This window comes from Rhizopus delemar, genomic scaffold (assembly GCF_000149305.1).
Source record: "Rhizopus delemar RA 99-880 supercont3.20 genomic scaffold, whole genome shotgun sequence".
NCBI lineage: Eukaryota > Fungi > Mucoromycota > Mucoromycetes > Mucorales > Rhizopodaceae > Rhizopus > Rhizopus delemar.
Genome location: NW_027137846.1, coordinates 453,792 through 472,250, shown reverse-complemented (window position 1 = coordinate 472,250; position 18,459 = coordinate 453,792). Strand labels below are relative to the sequence as shown.

The window sequence follows — 18,459 nt, the reverse complement described above, 5'->3', positions numbered from 1 at the left end:
TATTATCTGCTGAAGTTTTAAGCTCCTACTCTGCTATAATTCGCTCCTTAAATATCAATATGAAACAAGTCTCACAAAATACGGTCTTTCAAGCTATTTCTCTCCTTAAAGAAGGTAAGTCGGTTCGGGAGGTGGAAGAATTGACGGGTTTAAGTAAGAGTACGGTTGGGAGACTCCGAAAAACCCATTGCTCTGGTGTTATGAAGTCGAACGGCGGTCGACCGAAGGTGTTGCCTGCAGCTGATGAACGTTACTGTGTACGCCAGGTCACCAGAAATCGTGTTCAGAGTGCTGTGAAGGTTACTGAATGCCTTGAAAACGATATTGGAAAGAAAGTAGGTGTTGAAACAGTTCGTAGAGCCCTTCGAAAGGCGGGCTTAGGTGCGATTGAGAAGCCAAAGAAGCCATTACTCAGCGCAAAGAATATCCGCAACAGGCTTTCTTGGTGCATTGCTCACAAGGACTGGACAGTAGATGACTGGAAATGTGTTATTTGGTCAGACGAGACAAAAATCAACAGATTTAATTCGGATGGACGCACCTGGGCTTGGATTCGATCCGGGGAAAGCCTGAAATCCCATCATGTGAAGATGACTGTTAAACACGGTGGAGGCAGTATTATGTTGTGGAGTGCCATTACCTATGCTGGAGTTGGTTGGATGTGCAAAATCAATGGTAATATGGACAAAGCATTGTACAAAGAAATCTTGGAAGATGAATTGGAGCGTACGATAAAATATGGTATTGATAAATTAGGCTTGGAACGTCATCAGGTGATTTTTCAGCATGACAATGACCCTAAGCATACGTCAAAAGTAGTAAAGGAATACCTTCAAAAACAATCCTATAACGTTTTACAATGGCCTGCACAATCTCCTGACTTAAACCCTATCGAAAATATGTGGTCATTGTTGAAAAGGAGACTTAATGATTATGAAACTGCACCAAAAGGCTTGAACGAGCTTTATGAACGTGTAACTAAGGTTTGGTACGACCACATGAAGCCGGAAGAATGTCAAAAAGTTATAGAAAGTATGCCACAACGTATACATAAGTGTATTCAGAACAAAGGGCGTTGGACAGACTATTAGTAGTAAATAAATAAAGACATTCCGATTTTCTCAATATGCTCCCAAAACTGTCCCAATGCACCGATCATTTTGTACATGCATCATCTCCGTCTGTGCTACATCAGTTGCGATGCAGTTTGTACCACGTATATCGCCACCACTGCAGCTTTCAAATGAGGTACAACAAGGCATACTTTATACAAACAGCAATAGCACCATTGACAGTAAAAGACAAAATTACAAAACATTGGGACAGTTTTGGGAGTCACTGTACATCAGTACTTCAGGAGGAATACAAGGAAACATTGAAGTACTATGGTCTGCAAAATAGTGACATGATCTTTCAACAAGATAATGCAAGCATCCATTGTGCTTCAGCTCCTTCAAAATGGTTCCAAAAGAACAAGGTTAAGCTACTGAGTTGGCCAGCATACTCTCCTGACCTTAACCCAATTGAAAATGCATGGGCCATGCTTAAAAAGAGGGAACAGATGACAAGACCACCCCCTTCCGTGATTGAGGCTGACCAAGCATTTTTTGACCGGGTTTCGAAGCTTTGGTATGACCTAGCAACTCCAGAGAAATGTAGAAACCTTATTCACTCCATGCCCCGTCGAGTTCGGGACGTAATCCAGCGTAAGGGCCGTGATACCAAGTACTAATTAAAATTCAAAGAAATAAAAATCCGTTATTTTCAATATATCTTCTCATAACATGTCGGAAACTAAAAAATACCAATCCCGACAGGTATTGCCAGATTCGTTAAAAAAAGAAGTAAGTTTTTTGTCAGCAAAGCGGAGCTCTAAGTATAATTCCCGGCGTGGCATTGCGAAAAAACCAAAAAACGGACTGATTTTGTCCCTTACTGTAGCTCAAAGGGACTACAGCAGTAACATTCTGAACCTTTATGAATAGTGCTATATGAGCCTAGTTTAGTCTGTCTTTTTTTTCGAACAAATTTTACACAAAGATCCCAAAATAAAACAACATACATAAAGACAGGAAGCGTAAGAATATTAAAGTGAAATTCGATATGGAACTATAACTTACATTGTCAATAATAAGGGGTTGGTAAAAATACTGAGAATCTGATATAATACATTTTTAAAGTAATTCAGGTATCTCGAGATACGGCACATTAAAACAGCGATAAAGATCCAGTCATTCGAAAAGTATAATTAGCCTCAACTGTTTTATTAATAAAGCCATATATAATCTTTAGTTTCACAACCATTGTCTATTTACATCTTAACTTTTGTCTCATACATAATGTTTATCAAAATACTGATCATAATTGTTGTATCCACACAACTAATAAAGTGAACATTCATGGATAAACTTGGATACTACAGAATTATAGTCTAACCAGATCTCTATTAATAAACGTGAGAATTCTGCAATAGCCAATCTTGCCCTGTTGTCCTACCAGCGTTCTAAAAGACTATATCGGAACCTGATTACAACAACGGCAGTTCAATCCTATTCTATAATTATCGTTAGATCAATAGTTTAATTACTTCATTGTCCCTTGATTCGTCAAGTAGACAGCGGCTATTGATTATCCACTATCCTTCCTTATATTCCATATCATTCTTTTAACCGATCAATTGAAATAGCGGCAAAGACCCAGACATTCAAAAAGTATAAATACCCTCAATATTTTTATTAATAAAGTCATATATAATCTTTAGTTTCACAACTATCGTCTTTTTGTAGTTTTTGTCTTCTATTTCATATTTGGCAAAACAATAATCTTATATATCTTTAACAGCTATATTTGTAGTTTTTGAAATTTCTTATCATAATTGAATTGTTTACATTGTATTCTATTATTAGTGTTGTAGAACAGAGTCTGATCATAACGGACATTGAATAATCACAACTAAAAGAAGTATATTAAAATTGATAAAAGATAATAATTTAAATCTTTATTAAATAAAATATATTCTTCTTCTTTTTATATAAAACTATCACTATTCGATTCATTCTATAAAATAAACATGAATACTAAATAAGTCATGATCTTTACTATTCATCATTTCTGTAAATGAATAATAATGGATCAGGTACCTAGTCAACTTTGATCTGACTGGAGGCATTTCATATAAATATATCTTTCCTCTCAATGAAGACGGGACAACTCTCCCAGATCAGTTAAAGAACAATAAGATCTATAAAAACAACGAATTAAAAATTTTCATAATCGATTCAGTGATCACTATTCAATCAAACGTGTCAATGATTGGATCTATGCTCATAACTACTCATTTACCCGCCAACTGATAGAAGAATATAAATAGTAGACTTTGTAATGATTTCATTTTAACAATTAAGATTGTCTTAAATAAAGTTCAGTCTCAAAAAGTATTCTTTTGGTTTATCTTTGTTATTTCTTTTACTTTACCAGAACATAACAATTAGTACACTCTTCCATTACTATACTGTTTCTTTCATACTTATTTGCTGATGGCTCCCTTGGTCTTAGCGAGCATGGTATTATTCTACAACATGTGTGAGATTACTCATAATCTTTATGCTATTTAGCAATTATGCCTTTGTTTAATTAACGTTGCGCATTACAGTCACTATCTTGCATAAACAGTTCTATCAATTCAACTCACCTTGTATTACAATGCTTTAGTATAGTAAAGATAACTTCTCCATTTAAACTGAGTTTAGTTTAAGATAAACTTGAGAAAACAAAGGAGTGAAATAAGAAAAGATCGCATAGCTAAAAACTAACTTGGGTTTATCAATTGTAATGCACATGACATTTAATCCGGAAATTGAGAAGGAAAAACCGAAGAAGCAAGGAAGAAAAGTAAATAAATAAAGAATGCATGAAATGATTTTGGAAAGAAAAAGGAGAAATGAAGTTAAATATGAAAAAATAAAGTATGGTGTAAGCAAAAGGTATATCACATATGTGATCGGTGATTGTATAATTGACAGCGAAAAGAATTGATTTCCTAAAGCAGAAATGAAAGTTATTAAAAACTATATGGCAGTGGAAAAGGAGGTAATGGTAAAGGTACAGATAAATTTGAGTCATTGTACCATACAGTTAGAAAATACCAACGTATATACCAATATCAGTTACTATTGTACACTATTTCTAGAAAATAATATATTTTTGTAGATTTTATAATGCAGTCAATATATAAAAGCTGCAAATCAGTGCGACTTTTATTCCTGAAAATAGTGTAATTGTTGTTAAAATAGTCTCCTGGTTGTCAACTCTTTATATCAAAAATTGATTAACATATTTTTTTTTTTTGAGGATTTGCAATCTTCTTTCTTCAACTATAAGTTTCCTCTTTAATTAAGTTCTTTGGTCTTTTACTGTCAGTGCAGAAGAAGCTCAATACAATTGGAAAAATAAAAAAAAGTTGAACAAGATAAAGGTCATCTAAAGGATGTCAACAGAGGCATTTTGATAGATTGAATGGAGAAAAGTAGGTACAAGCAAAGAAGGAAACCTAAAAGCAGATGAGAAATGAAAAGCAATAAAGTGGATGAATTACTCGAATTTGTATCTATTAACTGTTATCCAATACTTAACTGATGATCTTGTAATAATAAACATCAAAGATTACAAAATTTAGTTATTTGAGCATAAATGATCATAAAAAAAGAATAAAAAATGAAGCTTGTTCGGCGTCCTATTGCTGACGACAATTGTGGCTTTTGATGCACTGTCCAAGCAATAAATGAAAACAACAAATTGTAAGGATCCAAAAAAGAGCCATTGAAATGATTTACTGTTTGTAATGTACTCGCTACAACATTTTAATGTTAGAGCTAGATGATTTCCCATTGTATAACAAATTCAGAAGATATAGTATAACTAGAGTGAAAATCATCTTTTAATTATAAATTAAATATACATTCAAAAGATCAAAAACTTTTTGTAATAATATGTCTCTTTCATCACATTAGTACTTGATTTCTGGTAAAAATAAATGCTAATGACGTGGCTAATGAATTTAGACCATTAGAATGAGAATTGAAATAACATTTGTTTTTTGTTGAATACTTACCAGACATAATTAATTTCATTAAGCAATCTACAATATTAAGTGTTATGAAAATCATTTAATTTCCCCCTGTTGAAATACTCTAAAACGATACTAAGAATGTGTTAATCACATAAATCAGAAGATCCAGTACGCGTTAATTATGAGAGACCTAACACTAAATTAGAAAATCAAGAAAGAATATTTATAGAGATACTCATAACAATCTCTGCTGTTGATAATCCTCCTCCCCCATGTTTTTATTTTTATAAAGCCATGGATTGCTGCAGTTTATAAAAAATGGGAAAAAGCACATAGTCTATTTTTTTTGCTTAGTATTGTATTTCTATTTCATTCAGATTGAATGGAAATAAAAGTTGTGATCAATTAGGTATAACTTTCAATAATTCTTGGTGTAATAATAGACGATACATACTATATTATGCATTGTCCAATAATAATTTATTAAAATGATTAGTTGATGGCTTCACCATATGCTTAATATTAGAGAGTTTAGACCATCTACATATAAATCCATTTTCGGCATTCATTGGAGTCACAATGGCAAGAATAACGCGCAGGATTTTCTTCTTCATCTTCTATTTGTTGCAGATCTTCTCTACCATTATAGTCAAAACAAAGTTCTTCATTTTTTTTAATGTCGCGACTTGCAAAGAAGGCTAAGCGATGCATTTGAACATCAGCGCTATCGTAGTAGACAGCAAAAACCTCTAGATTGGGCGAACAAGAGTGATTGAAGAACCGACTAACATTTCCCATAATAAAAGCGTCAATTGCATATTTCGTAGGTAATTCACCTTGAGCAAAGTCCATGTCAAACAAATAACTGCAGCCATGTTCATCATAGAAGGATCCACGCTTATCGCACTCTTCCGTAGTTATTACCTCCCCTATATATTCCTCTATAAACGTACCCTTTAGAATTGTTTGAGTAGTTCGTACTCCCCATCCTTTTTTTGATGTTTTAAATATCTGTAGTGGGATACTTCGACCACGCTGAACCACTCTGTTTTTACAGTTTATACTGCATTCACAAGCGTTATTACATTCATAAATTGCTGTTCCTTGCTTAACAGCCAATCTCCCTTTATTGTCGTAAACAACAGTATCGTGACAACCGGATGAACAGTCATCCGACCCAGAGCAGTTACATCCCGACAAGAAATTTGGATCCGGTTGCTGGACAGGTGCAGTATACAATAACTGGTCAGTGTATATAAAATCGTTTGGTAAATCCGAGTCAATGTCGTTATAAATAGTAACTCTGGCTTTTAAGTTTTTGACCACATATAATGGAACGTTATTTATTCGCTGGTGATTTTGTGCTCTAACAACTGGAAAATTGATCTGCGTTTACGTGAATAAAATAAAAATCCTATTCTCTTATTTCCCTCTCTTTTTTTAGTAGCTTACCTTAACTGAGTTTATCACAAAATTGAAGGTATCTTGAAACTCTTTTGGAGCATCTAATAAAAGCGGACGAAAACTCTTTCGTATCTACAAATTGTGAGTCAATTTAATACTTGCAGAGTAATAGATCTTGTATGCTTACATCCTGTACAGCTCGTGAAGAATTTTCTAGTTCACAATCAGACGTATCTCTTACACGTTTTTTGTCTTTTGCATCTGTTGTAACAGTAGTGATTTGTTCTACATTTTTAATGGGTTTGTAATGTTGTTTCGTATCAGGATCATATGTGTTTTGTAATAAGATTTTCCTGTTTATATAAGGCACTAAATCTCTTCTACAATGTGATTCCTTACAATAATCTTCAATAAATTTGGAGATGCTGTGAGGGGAATATACATTATTTTCTCTTTCCCAAGTGTTTTCAACTAATTCATAACCTTCCCATTCGATAAGGTAATATCTTGTCTTATTCTATTTTTTAAATTGTAAATGCCCATAAACTGATATTTTTAATGAAGGAATTTTACAATAATCTTCATGCCAGCAATTCGGGAAACCTGATTAGTTAAGTGTATAAGCTTATATTCTAAGTTTGTTAGTCTATTAATCAAAGCTTACAATATATTCATTTTCATCCATTTCAATCATGATCCACTCCTTATATACAACAGTTTAAATAATTTAGAAACTGTTTCAATACATTATAAAAACTTCTAAGGAACGGCTCTGATTAAATTTGACGCGCCTTATGAACAGTCACTTACTAAAAGAACACTAACACGGACTTATTTAACTTTTTTGACGTTTTCTATTGGTTTATTCGGCTGACTTATTTAAGAAACTTCAACTTTAATAAACTTTTTTCTAGTTCCACGTCATTATTTTTCATTGGCCGATTGAAAATAAGCCTCATCTATGGGATTCATGGCATAATAGATGTAAGTCTTCGATTTAAAAAATTCTTATGTTCAAAACACTATACCAAGTTTCAACAGCTGAAAGATGTAACAGTTCACTTAAACAAACTTACACATGCCTATTTTTATGATCTGCTTGTGAAAAGACATGGTTTGTGTTATTGAACAGCGTCTGATCATAACGGACATTGAATAATCACAACTAAAAGAAGTATATTAAAATTGATAAAAGATAATAATTTAAATCTTTATTAAATAAAATATACCTTTCTTCTTTTTTATATAAAACTATCACTATTAGATTCATTCTATGAAGTAAACATGAACACTAAATAAGTCATGATCTTTACTATTCATCATTTCTGTAAATGAATAATAATGGATCAGGTACCTAGTCAACTTTGATCTGACTGGAGGCATTTCATATAAATATATCTTTCCTCTCAATGAAGACGGGACAACTCTCCCAGATCAGTTAAAGAACAATAAGATCTATAAAAACAACGAATTAAAAATTTTCATCATCGATTCAGTGATCATTCTTCAATCAAACATGTCAATGATTGGATCTACGCTCATTGTTTAGAATAGGGGAGTTTTAAGTAAAAGTAGTATAACAACAAAGATAAAGAAATACTGTTAGATCTTAGTACCTCTTTATTAAGTTAAGATAACTAAGATTGAATATTATAAATTCTACATGTAAAAAGTGAGAGTATTTATAGACATGATACGGATAAAGAATTTGGACAGACTTATGATCAATTCGACAGAATAGATGATTACTATTTCTAATTATTAGTTTAGCCTGTTCCTAGCTTGTATTGTCAATTATGCTATTGGGATGGTTTCAGATAACTCTGGATGTAGGACTATTTAAGGAGACGGTACGGATGAATATAAAATCCTCTAGTTCCGTGATTGGATATTACGGCTAATAATAATATCTCAGTTAGGATAAATGTTTACATGACTTAATGATGATCCGGTAAGTAATTGTCATTCCTTATTCAACATGCTCATATCATCAATAAACTATATTACAACCACGCCATCATTTGACTGTGTGAAGTTAATATGAATAAAGCTTAATATAAAAATCTAATCAAAGTCTTTTATTGATCTGTGTTGGGAATAATGTTATAAATGATTCCAAAGTTATGTCAACATATTATTTAGGATCATATGAGATTCCTTTTATTAAAATAAAGTGACTATAATCTTATGTATCCTTAACACTCATAACTACTCATTTACCCGCCAACTGATAGAAGAATATAAATATTAGACGTTGTAATGATTGAAGTGTTTTAAGTATTTAAAATAAGAAAAAGAAGAATTAACGAGACCGAACAATAGTTCTAAAGTCGAATACTTTTATTAAAGAAAGATTCCAAGGCTATTTATATTAGTTGAGTAGGACCTGAGATTAAATGACAAGAGATAGTTACGACCGATATGATTTGACATCTATAAGAAAAATTTTATAAACTGGTGTAAATAATCAACTGTTGAGATGAAAGTGAAACTTGGCTATTCAGGGCAGTTGGTAATTATCAGGATCTATTCTTATTCAAACCCATCTGTAAAGATTTAGCTTAGAATGATAAGGCTGTCATCTTATTGACATGTCAAAACATGACAATGATTTCTTTTTTAACAATGAAGATTTGTCGTATTTACCCCATTAAATACTTATTATTCGTATGAGATTACTCAAATCTTATATAAGAAATAACAGGTACTGAATACATAATATTATATATTACATATTCTCTAAGACTCATTTACAATATTAACCATATACAATATTTACAGTGGCCGTCAAAACTGGTCGCATGTTTTCATATTTTGCCTATACGCACTATCTTCTTCTTCATTTCTTAGTCTATAGCAATGAAATATACTTCATTCGAAAGAGCAAACTCTGGACAATTATATGGTAACACAGACATCACAGTAGAGCCAGTATACTGGTAGTAATTGGCACTTAAAGTCCGACGGTACATGCGACCAGTTTTGACGGCATTTATAAGTCAACATTTTTACACACTTTATTTAAAAAAATCAATATTTAGTCCAACGACCTTTTGCTTTAATAACTGCAGCACACCTTTTCGGCATACTTTCGATGTATTTTTGGCATTCTTCTTTAGAAATGGCATACCAGGTCTGACCTATACGCTCCCATAGCTCATGCATACTAGTTGGTGGTGCCTCATAGCTATGAAATAGCTCTCTCTTTAAATGAGCCCACATATGCTCTATGGGATTTAGGTCTGGTGATCGAGGAGGCCATTCCAATGCTTCAAATGGCTGCTGGTCAATCCATTCTTTCACTACCTTCGATGTATGCTTCGGATCATTGTCCTGCTGAAACACCATTTTGGAGGAATCCAAGCCATAACTTTCCATTGTCTTGAGTAAGTCATCTTTTAAGACCTCAAGGTAGCCTTCGCTATTCATACGATGACCTACATCAACTATCCACCCAACTCCTTCCCATGTAATGCAGCTCCAGACCATGATATTGCCGCCTCCATGCTTGACGGTTTGCTGTACATGTCGCGAGTTCAATTCCTCATGGGGTAGTTTCCATGCATAAGCCTTTCCGTCGGATGCAAAACGATTTACTTTAGTCTCATCAGAGAATATGACCCGTTTCCAGTCATCCACAGTCCAATGTTGGTGCGATTTGGCCCACTGAAGGCGTTTCACGATGTTTTGGCTGCGTAGCAAAGGTTTTTGAGGCTTGACAAACGCTATAAAGCCAGCTTTTTTAAGAACGCGGCGTACGGTACTGTCACTTACTGACATTCCAAATTCTTCTTTTAGAGCTTTTTGGATCTCTACAGCGTTATTTTTTCTTCCTAAGGTGACTAATCTCCGGATGTAGTTCACCATGCGTTGGCTAATTAGAGATGGGCGACCACCTTCATCAACATTTCCACTCATCTTAAGAGATGAGCGGTACTTCTGAACAGTGGTACGACTAACACCAACTTGTTTTGCTATTTTGCTGTTTGACTTCTTGGATCTCAGCAATGAGTAGATGTTGTTTGCTTTGTCATTTGAAATTGCACGCATGTCGGATCTGCAATGGTATAATGTCTTAATGGAGTGCTGCAATTTAACAAAAAAACACTTACATGTAAATAATATTACGATGAAAGAAGAAAGAGAAGAAAAAAATATGAAAAAATTGCAATTAAGCCACATTTTTGTGACTATATTATGTTACTTACAAACGCCGTCAAAACTGGTCGCATGTACCGTCGGACTTTAAGTGCCAATTACTACCAGTATACTGGCTCTACTGTGATGTCTGTGTTACCATATAATTGTCCAGAGCTTGCTCTTTCGAATGGTGTATATATCATTGTAATAAGCCAAGAAATAAAGTAGAAGGTAGTGCGTATAGGCAAAATATGAAAACATGCGACCAGTTTTGACGGCCACTGTATATTATTCAAGTTCAATACTAAAATTGACCTTGAACTCACTTCGGTCCCTGAATAATATTATTTCCTATATAAAGGCGTAGTTTGATTAAATGGGTTCTCTCTCTCGTCTTGAAATCTAATAAAGAGGTTACATAGAGACTCATTCACTAGTTTTCAAGCACTATCTCCTTTTAATTCTCAAATTTTTATCTGCAAATATCTTAAGATTGTCTTAAATAAAGTTCAGTCTCAAAAACTATTTTTGTGGTTTTTATTGCCACCTTCATAATTATCTTACCAGAACTCAGCAAAAAAAAAAGTGTACATACATGGAACTGAAACACATACAGTGGCCAGCAAAACCGTTCGCACAAAACGTATTTTTTTCTTTCTGCACCATTTGTGGCTTATTGTGCATACTGGGCACTATACTTAGTGCATATTATCTAAAAGTAGAAGCTCTTGACTTTCTAATGACGTATAATATGCCACCCTAAGCGCACCCTAAATCATAGTACGGACAATCAAAAATCAAAGGTACATTCGAACGGTTTTGCGGCCTCGCTTGAGAAATTCCTCGATTGCGGTAAACGCAGTCACTACACCCTGAGATTCTTCCAGAACCTTCGCTGCTTACTAATTCACCACTACACACTATTTTTTTTCTTTTTTTCCTTTGTCATTCGTACATTCCCATTTCGACATCTCGACATTTACCAAGTAATTACTCAACATGCAACCATTAACAGAAGATCGCAAGAACACTATCGAGTTTTACCTTCGTCAAGGCTTTTCTTATCATAAAATTACAAAGATAGTTAAAGTATCATCCTCCACTGTTCATAAAATTCGTTTGGAATTAGGTTTGCCTGCTCGAATTGACAAAGGTGGTAGGCCAAAAGCGCTGACTAAGCGGGAGCAGCAGCATCTCGTTCGTGCTGTAGCAGTAGATGGGCTCGAAAATGCTGTACAAGCACAGCAGTCGTTGGAGCAGAACTTGGGCAAGTCAGTTTCTGTAGATACTGTACGTAGGGCGTTAAGGGACGCTGGTTTGGTCTCGTTTGTCAGGCCAAAGAAACCTTTAATTAATGAAAGAAATAGAAAGAGGAGGCTCCAATGGGCTCGTCAGCATATTGACTGGACAGTAAACGATTGGATGAATGTCATATGGCCTGACGAAACCAAAATCAACCGTTTTGGGTCCGACGGAAAATCTTATGCATGGAAAGTGCCAGGCCAACCGCTTAAAAAGCACCATGTTTGTGAGACAGTGAAGCATGGAGGAGGCTCTATAATGGTATGGAGCTGTATTAGCTGGTATGGTCCAGGCTATATTGTGGATGTGGGCAAGAACATGACTAAGGACGTTTATTTGGAGGTTTTACAAGATGATTTGATGAAGCCTTTGGCCTGGTACATGGAAGAAAGTGGAAAACCTACAAATCAATTTATCTTTATGCAGGACAACGATCCCAAACATACAGCTAAAGTCGTGTCAAAATGGCTAAATGAGCAAGACTTTCATGTTATGAAATGGCCACCACAATCACCAGACTTGAACCCAATTGAAAACATGTGGCAATTGCTTAAACGTCGGCTATTTAGAAACTATGACTGCCCTCCATGTGGTATACATGAGCTATGGGACCGCATAGGTCACACTTGGTACCAAATCACGGCTGAAGAATGCCAAAAGTCTATTAAAAGTATGCCGGATCGATGCCGTGCAGTTATTGAGGCTGATGGCTTTTACATTGGTTATTAAATAAACTAATTTTAACGCATTTTGCTTTCAAAATATATGGCCGCAAAACCGTTCGAATGTACCTTTGATTTTTGATTGTCCGTACTATGATTTAGGGTGCGCTTAGGGTGGCATATTATACGTCATTAGAAAGTCAAGAGCTTCTACTTTTAGATAATATGCACTAAGTATAGTGCCCAGTATGCACAATAAGCCACAAATGGTGCAGAAAGAAAAAAATACGTTTTGTGCGAACGGTTTTGCTGGCCACTGTACTGTAGCGGACAAAACTGGTGCACAAAAATGAAAATAAGTATTGCACCTCCGCCATATGTCTGCTACTTTTGTGGCATATACCATCTGAAAGGCAGTCTAAAATATACATTATGATATGTAAACAGGAACTGTGTCGGACATCCCTCAGGCATAAGGTCATTTTTAGTGATTTTTTGAATATTTCAATTTTCGCCAAAAATATAGAACTTGTCTAGCCTTCCTTCAATTTTCCTCATATCTCACCCGTTGGCTTTCAGATTTCACAGTATATTAGTGAGCTTTAGTAGCTCTTGAAAAATACATAAACCCATGTTTATTTTGTATTTCCCATTGAATTCCCCTTTTGTTTTTACCCTATTCACTATAACAAAGTACTTGCCTTATATGCTTAAGAAAATAAGCAACTGTAAAAGCGAAGCTCTGAGATTTCGAATACACTTAGTTCGTATGGCAGCGGATCTTTTTAGGGTAGCAAGAATCTCCAAATGGACAATCAACAGGATAAGAAAGGAAGAAAAGAACATCAAGGCTTGCGACCGTGGTAGTCGACCGGTCGTAGTCAGCAAAATAACTAATGCAATCATCCGCCTAAAGTTTCGACAAGGACCTTTACGCACAGCTTCTGATGCTCAGCTCTTTTTGAGGTCCTTAGGATACAGTATTAGCAAACTGTCAGTCAGAAGGCACTGTAGGAAGATAGATTTTGAGTCTGGAACTAAGGAATCGAAGATTTTCATTAGCTGTATAAGTCAGAAAAAGCGATGAAAGTGGTATCACGACAAACCATCGCATACTATAGAGGGCTGGAAGTCCATCATATTTAGCAATGAAAAAAACATGAATGTTATGAGTGCGGATAGTATACACTAATATTGAAAGCAAGTCGAGCAACCTTTGTCGTGTTTGGTCATTAATGATGTCTTTATTTATTATTTTATTATTGATCTCAGTCCAGCCTACGTCAGACTATACAATTAATAGTCAGACGATATAATCCAGGGTTCATTCTAAATTATTAGTTCCTCTCCTTTTTTTTACTCAATAAATAGTAGTTGTTAGCTATTGACTTCCTACTGTTTTTACATCATAAGTACCAAATATCTCAACCTTAGCGATCTTTTTACGGTGATCAAACAATGAACCATGTTGGTTGTTCTGTTACATTTTAAGGCTGTATTAGATATTGAGGACCAGGATATTTGTGTCAAGTATACGATGTTGTAATAAAGTCATAGGTATACACATGTATTTCGCTTACTACATACCACAAAAGCCTAGGGTACAGTGGTCTAAGATATCGTAATCTCTCGTTTCAGCATGACAATGACACAAAGCACAAGCCAAGGTATGCCACAAACTCAATATTTGATAACAGGGCTTCTGTGCTAAGGCGTTAGTCGCAACTAATCCCAGCCTGATTCTTCTTAAGCATACTTGGTGGCAATTGAAGGCAAAGCTATGACGATACGACACTGGACCAAAAAGGGTAGATTATCTTTGGAAAAGAATAGTTAAAGAGTTGGGCTCTTTTACTGAAAGTGATATACACGTATACCACTAGCATATGCCAAGAAGAATATTCGATGATATCAAGAGATGAGATGATTATACAAAGTCTTAGATTTTAGACACTTTTGCGGTTTTTAGAAAATATAGATTTTTATAAATGAAAAGCATGCTCTTCGCTCAGTTTTAACAATGTCATGCTAGGAATACACGTAAATTACAATAGCTAGTATATCTTCCTTCTAATAGAGCTTCATAGCTATTGCAATCACCATGAGCAAGTAATGGTATTTAAAAGCTGAAAAAAAGTTTTGTGCACCAGTTTTGTCCGCTACTGTATGGGATCGAACTGAAGAACAGTGAGCGACCTTTACAAAAGATGATTGTAGAAAATATATAGACAGTATGCCGGATAGAATTAAAGCTGTTATTCAAGCAAAAGGGGGATATACGGACTATTAACAGATATGATGAGGCGCCCGGATAAATGGTCCGGATGTTGCTAAAATGTTTGATCTCTTGTGGCTCTTTTTAAGGCTTTGTGTGACGCATCAAATTTTTACTAAAAATAAAGTAATGTTTTCTCTTCAAAATAATTTTTGTTTCGTTTAATTTGATTGAGATCTGGTAAAGATACAGTAGTATTTGTGAATATTATAAAAACATCCGGACCATTTTTCCACCTACTGTATGACTATTGATTATTAATCGATATTAGACGATGAGTTATTTATATGATTGGCATAGTTTAACATCTTCTTATCAAGAAGTAATCATTAATCCTGATCCAGGAACTTCTTAGAATATTCTGGAGTTGATCGGGATTTTATTTGAAGTGGCGTAATACAATGTCCGATATTCCTAATTTGGAGTACCGTTGTTCGTAGTAACTTACAGTGCGTTGCAAAACCCGGACACAAAACTCTTTACATGGGATAAATCGACGAATGTTAGCAGCATTGACGTAATTTAACTACCGTTAGATAGAGAAATTTATTTTATGCTACACTGTTGCTTTAATTGACATCATACACTAGACATACAGTGGCTCACAAAATTGTACAAGTGTTTTGCATTTTTTGCTTCCGTAGGATTTATCGACACTAAAACGATAAATAAGCTACAGCCTGTTATACATCATTCGAAAGTATAACTTCTTGGCTTTCTGTTAATATTATTTAGTCGGCGATAAAATCAGCTTTGATGGAGTTATGACCGATTACAAATGCCGACCGCACTTGTACAATTTTGGGACCGTTTCAAATATTTCAATATCAGCTTATAATCTTACTCGTCACAGCGCGTAAGCCACCAGAAAAGATTTTTTTTATTCTTCAATGCTCAAAGTATGCTTTTCTTCCCTTTTCTGCCATTTTTCTTACATCTACAGGAGCTAACTGCTATGTAAAAGTGTACCAACGTCCAATATGCAACCTATCAGTGAAGATCTTCGTAATCGTATCATCAGCTGCTTAAAAAATGGATAGTCTATATCAAAAACAGTAAAAGCAACTGGAGCAAGCCGTGGAACTGTTCAGAACGTTCGAGAAACAATAAAAAACGAAGTAAAGTGTGGTATTTACACATGTAATAAAGTAATAATGTAAGTTACTACGAACAATGGTCCTCCAAATTAGGAATATCGGACATTGTATTACGCCACTTCAAATAAAATCCCGATCCACTCCAGAATATTCTAATAAGTTCCTGGATCAGGATTAATAATTACTTCTTGATAAGAAGATGTTAAGCTATGCCAATCATGTAAATAACTCATTGTCTAATATCGATTAATAATCAATAGTCATAACGTGCCACCAAGCTTAAACCTGAAAAATTTTTGGCAATTTTCAAAAGCTATAAACTTTTCCACAAATAATCCAACAACAAAACAAAGCCATAACAATTATTATATAAACCTTTCTGAATATTTCTTATGGATTAGATTGTTATTTTTATTAATAATATTTTCTTTTTATATCATTTGAAAACATGCGGTATTTCAAAATTTTAGCTGGCAGTCCTTAAGGAAAGACATACATTGAAACAAAATTTTTAATACCATATGGTAGAGGACAGAGAAAAATAACAGTCACATATTACGTAATCAATATGAAAGAGCCCGTACTATAACATAGGTGCCTCTTCTCCCTTATTCATACTCTAAAACTATACCTCCACTTAACGCTAGAAAACGAGCTTATCTTAAAAAACATAGAAATGAGACGAACCAATTTGCCCCTCATTTAAGAGATCAAGACTGAGATATGAGCGATTCTGAGCTTATAGAATTAAAGCAGACTTTTGATTTTTAAAATCAGGGCAGTTCTCTAAAAAATAGAGAGCATAGCAAATTGGATTAACTCGAGCTGGAGCCCCACAATGCAACTTCCATTTCTTGCCTTCCAGATCATGTCCAATCCATAGACTTCTTTCCTCCAAAATTTTTCTTATTCCCTTGAAATAACGTACTTTTGTTGTTTTCAAATTGCCCTTCTTATCCCTTATCTTGGAGGAGGTGATCATAAACTCTGGTCATGTTTTTGAGTTGTATCCTAAATACCATTGCGAATGCAATTGGATAGAAATGTATTGGGGTGCAGCAAAGAGAGAAGCTCGCTTGAAATGCGATTACTTCTTTAAGTCTCTTGAGGAAAATATCGATTCCTTTTTGGATAAAACCGGCGATCTAGCACATATACGTGGGTATTTTAGGAGATCAATGGACTTTATTGAAGCTTATAGTCGATGTACTGATGGCAGAGAAGTTGTTCAAGAGATGAAAAAGTTTGTAGTGAAAAAGTATTTGTCTCACAGAAAAGTCAGAGTGTCTTCAGATTTGGTATAGTTAACAATAAATATCATTAAATCTAGGCTTTTTTTCTAAGAAAAAAACGTCATTAAGTCCCTCTAATTTCAGGAAATAAGCAATGTTTACACTAAATGCCGTGAGATGTCTAAAAAAAAATTGAAACAAAATTAAAATTTTTCAGGTTTAAGCTTGGTGGCACGTTATACTGTAAATATTAATATTTAGCCGTGATTAGAAAAGTATAAATACCTTCATATTTTTAACTTGAATAAAGAACAAGCTACTTTGAGTCTCACTTATTTTTATATTTGTTGATTGACTTAGTACTTTTTATATTATAAAACCTCAAATATCACATAAAGAGCATTAAAGCAGGTCGCCCCAAGTTACTCAGCAGCAGGGATGATCAGTATTTAGTCAGATTAGTAACAGTTAAAGATCAAGAGAATGCAGTAGAAGCCAGAAACACACTTGAAAATGACTTGCAAAAGACTGTATCAGCCGAAACAGTTCGAAGATCGTTGCGTAGGTCTGGTTTAACATCTTTTGTGAAGCCTCAAAAACCATTGCTCAGTGAAGTAAACAGACGAAAGCGATTGGACTGGGCTCTTAACCACACGGACTGGACCATGGAGGACTGGAAGCGCGTGATTTGGTCTGATGAGACTAAAGTTAATCGTTTTGGATCAGATGGTAAGGTTTATGCTTGGAAACAACCAAATGAGAAGCTTAAAAGAAGGCATAAAAAGCAAACCGTAAAACATGGTGGAGGCTCACTTATGGTTTGGAGCTGCATTAGCTGGTACGGGGTTGGGTATATTGTCGACGTAGGCAGGAATATAGACAAGAGCGTCTATTTATCTGTATTGCAAGATGATTTGGTGAAGTGTATGACCGACTATTGTAAAGAAAATGGCCTGAGAATGACTGATTTTAAATTTATGCTAGATAACAATCCGAAGCATAAGTCCAAAATCGTATCTGAATGGTTGTCTAAACAGGATTTTACAACAATGGAGTAGCCTCCACAGTCTCCAGACCTAAATCCAATTGAAAATATGTGGAATACCTTGAAAAATCGCTTGTTTAAGCAGTATGATTGTCCTCCTGTCTCTATGGATGAACTATGGACTAGTACGTTCGAGACTTGGTACGAAATTACCGAAAAAGAATGTCAAATCTATATTGAAACTATGCCCCAACGGTGTATTGACATTATAGAGAATAAGGGTCTTTGGATCAA

The 18,459-nt window shown here is 34.7% G+C and overlaps 5 protein-coding genes across 5 annotated transcripts; 4 read left to right on the top strand and 1 right to left on the bottom strand.

The window, feature by feature from the left end:
- Positions 1–59: 59 nt before the first annotated feature.
- On the top strand, positions 60–1,091 carry RO3G_16554 (uncharacterized protein; the record flags this gene model as incomplete). The annotated part of the gene is made up of 1 exon (XM_067671138.1): positions 60–1,091. One exon carries the CDS (start codon positions 60–62, stop codon positions 1,089–1,091), a length of 1,032 nt encoding a protein of 343 aa, XP_067527239.1.
- A 4,517-nt stretch (positions 1,092–5,608) lies between these two features.
- Positions 5,609–7,166, bottom strand: RO3G_16553 (uncharacterized protein; the record flags this gene model as incomplete). Its single annotated transcript, XM_067671137.1, has 6 exons — positions 5,609–6,454; positions 6,521–6,604; positions 6,660–6,733; positions 6,872–6,989; positions 7,046–7,075; positions 7,137–7,166. The coding sequence occupies 6 exons, from the start codon at positions 7,164–7,166 to the stop codon at positions 5,609–5,611; spliced, it is 1,182 nt and encodes a 393-aa protein (XP_067527238.1).
- A 2,581-nt stretch (positions 7,167–9,747) lies between these two features.
- On the top strand, positions 9,748–9,858 carry RO3G_16552 (uncharacterized protein; the record flags this gene model as incomplete). Its single annotated transcript, XM_067671136.1, has 1 exon — positions 9,748–9,858. One exon carries the CDS (start codon positions 9,748–9,750, stop codon positions 9,856–9,858), a length of 111 nt encoding a protein of 36 aa, XP_067527237.1.
- A 1,753-nt stretch (positions 9,859–11,611) lies between these two features.
- Positions 11,612–12,643, top strand: RO3G_16551 (uncharacterized protein; the record flags this gene model as incomplete). Its single annotated transcript, XM_067671135.1, has 1 exon — positions 11,612–12,643. The coding sequence occupies one exon, from the start codon at positions 11,612–11,614 to the stop codon at positions 12,641–12,643; it is 1,032 nt and encodes a 343-aa protein (XP_067527236.1).
- Positions 12,644–16,991: 4,348 nt separating this feature from the next.
- Positions 16,992–18,238, top strand: RO3G_16550 (uncharacterized protein; the record flags this gene model as incomplete). The annotated part of the gene is made up of 2 exons (XM_067671134.1): positions 16,992–17,246; positions 17,579–18,238. 2 exons carry the CDS (start codon positions 16,992–16,994, stop codon positions 18,236–18,238), a joined length of 915 nt encoding a protein of 304 aa, XP_067527235.1.
- Positions 18,239–18,459: the final 221 nt, after the last annotated feature.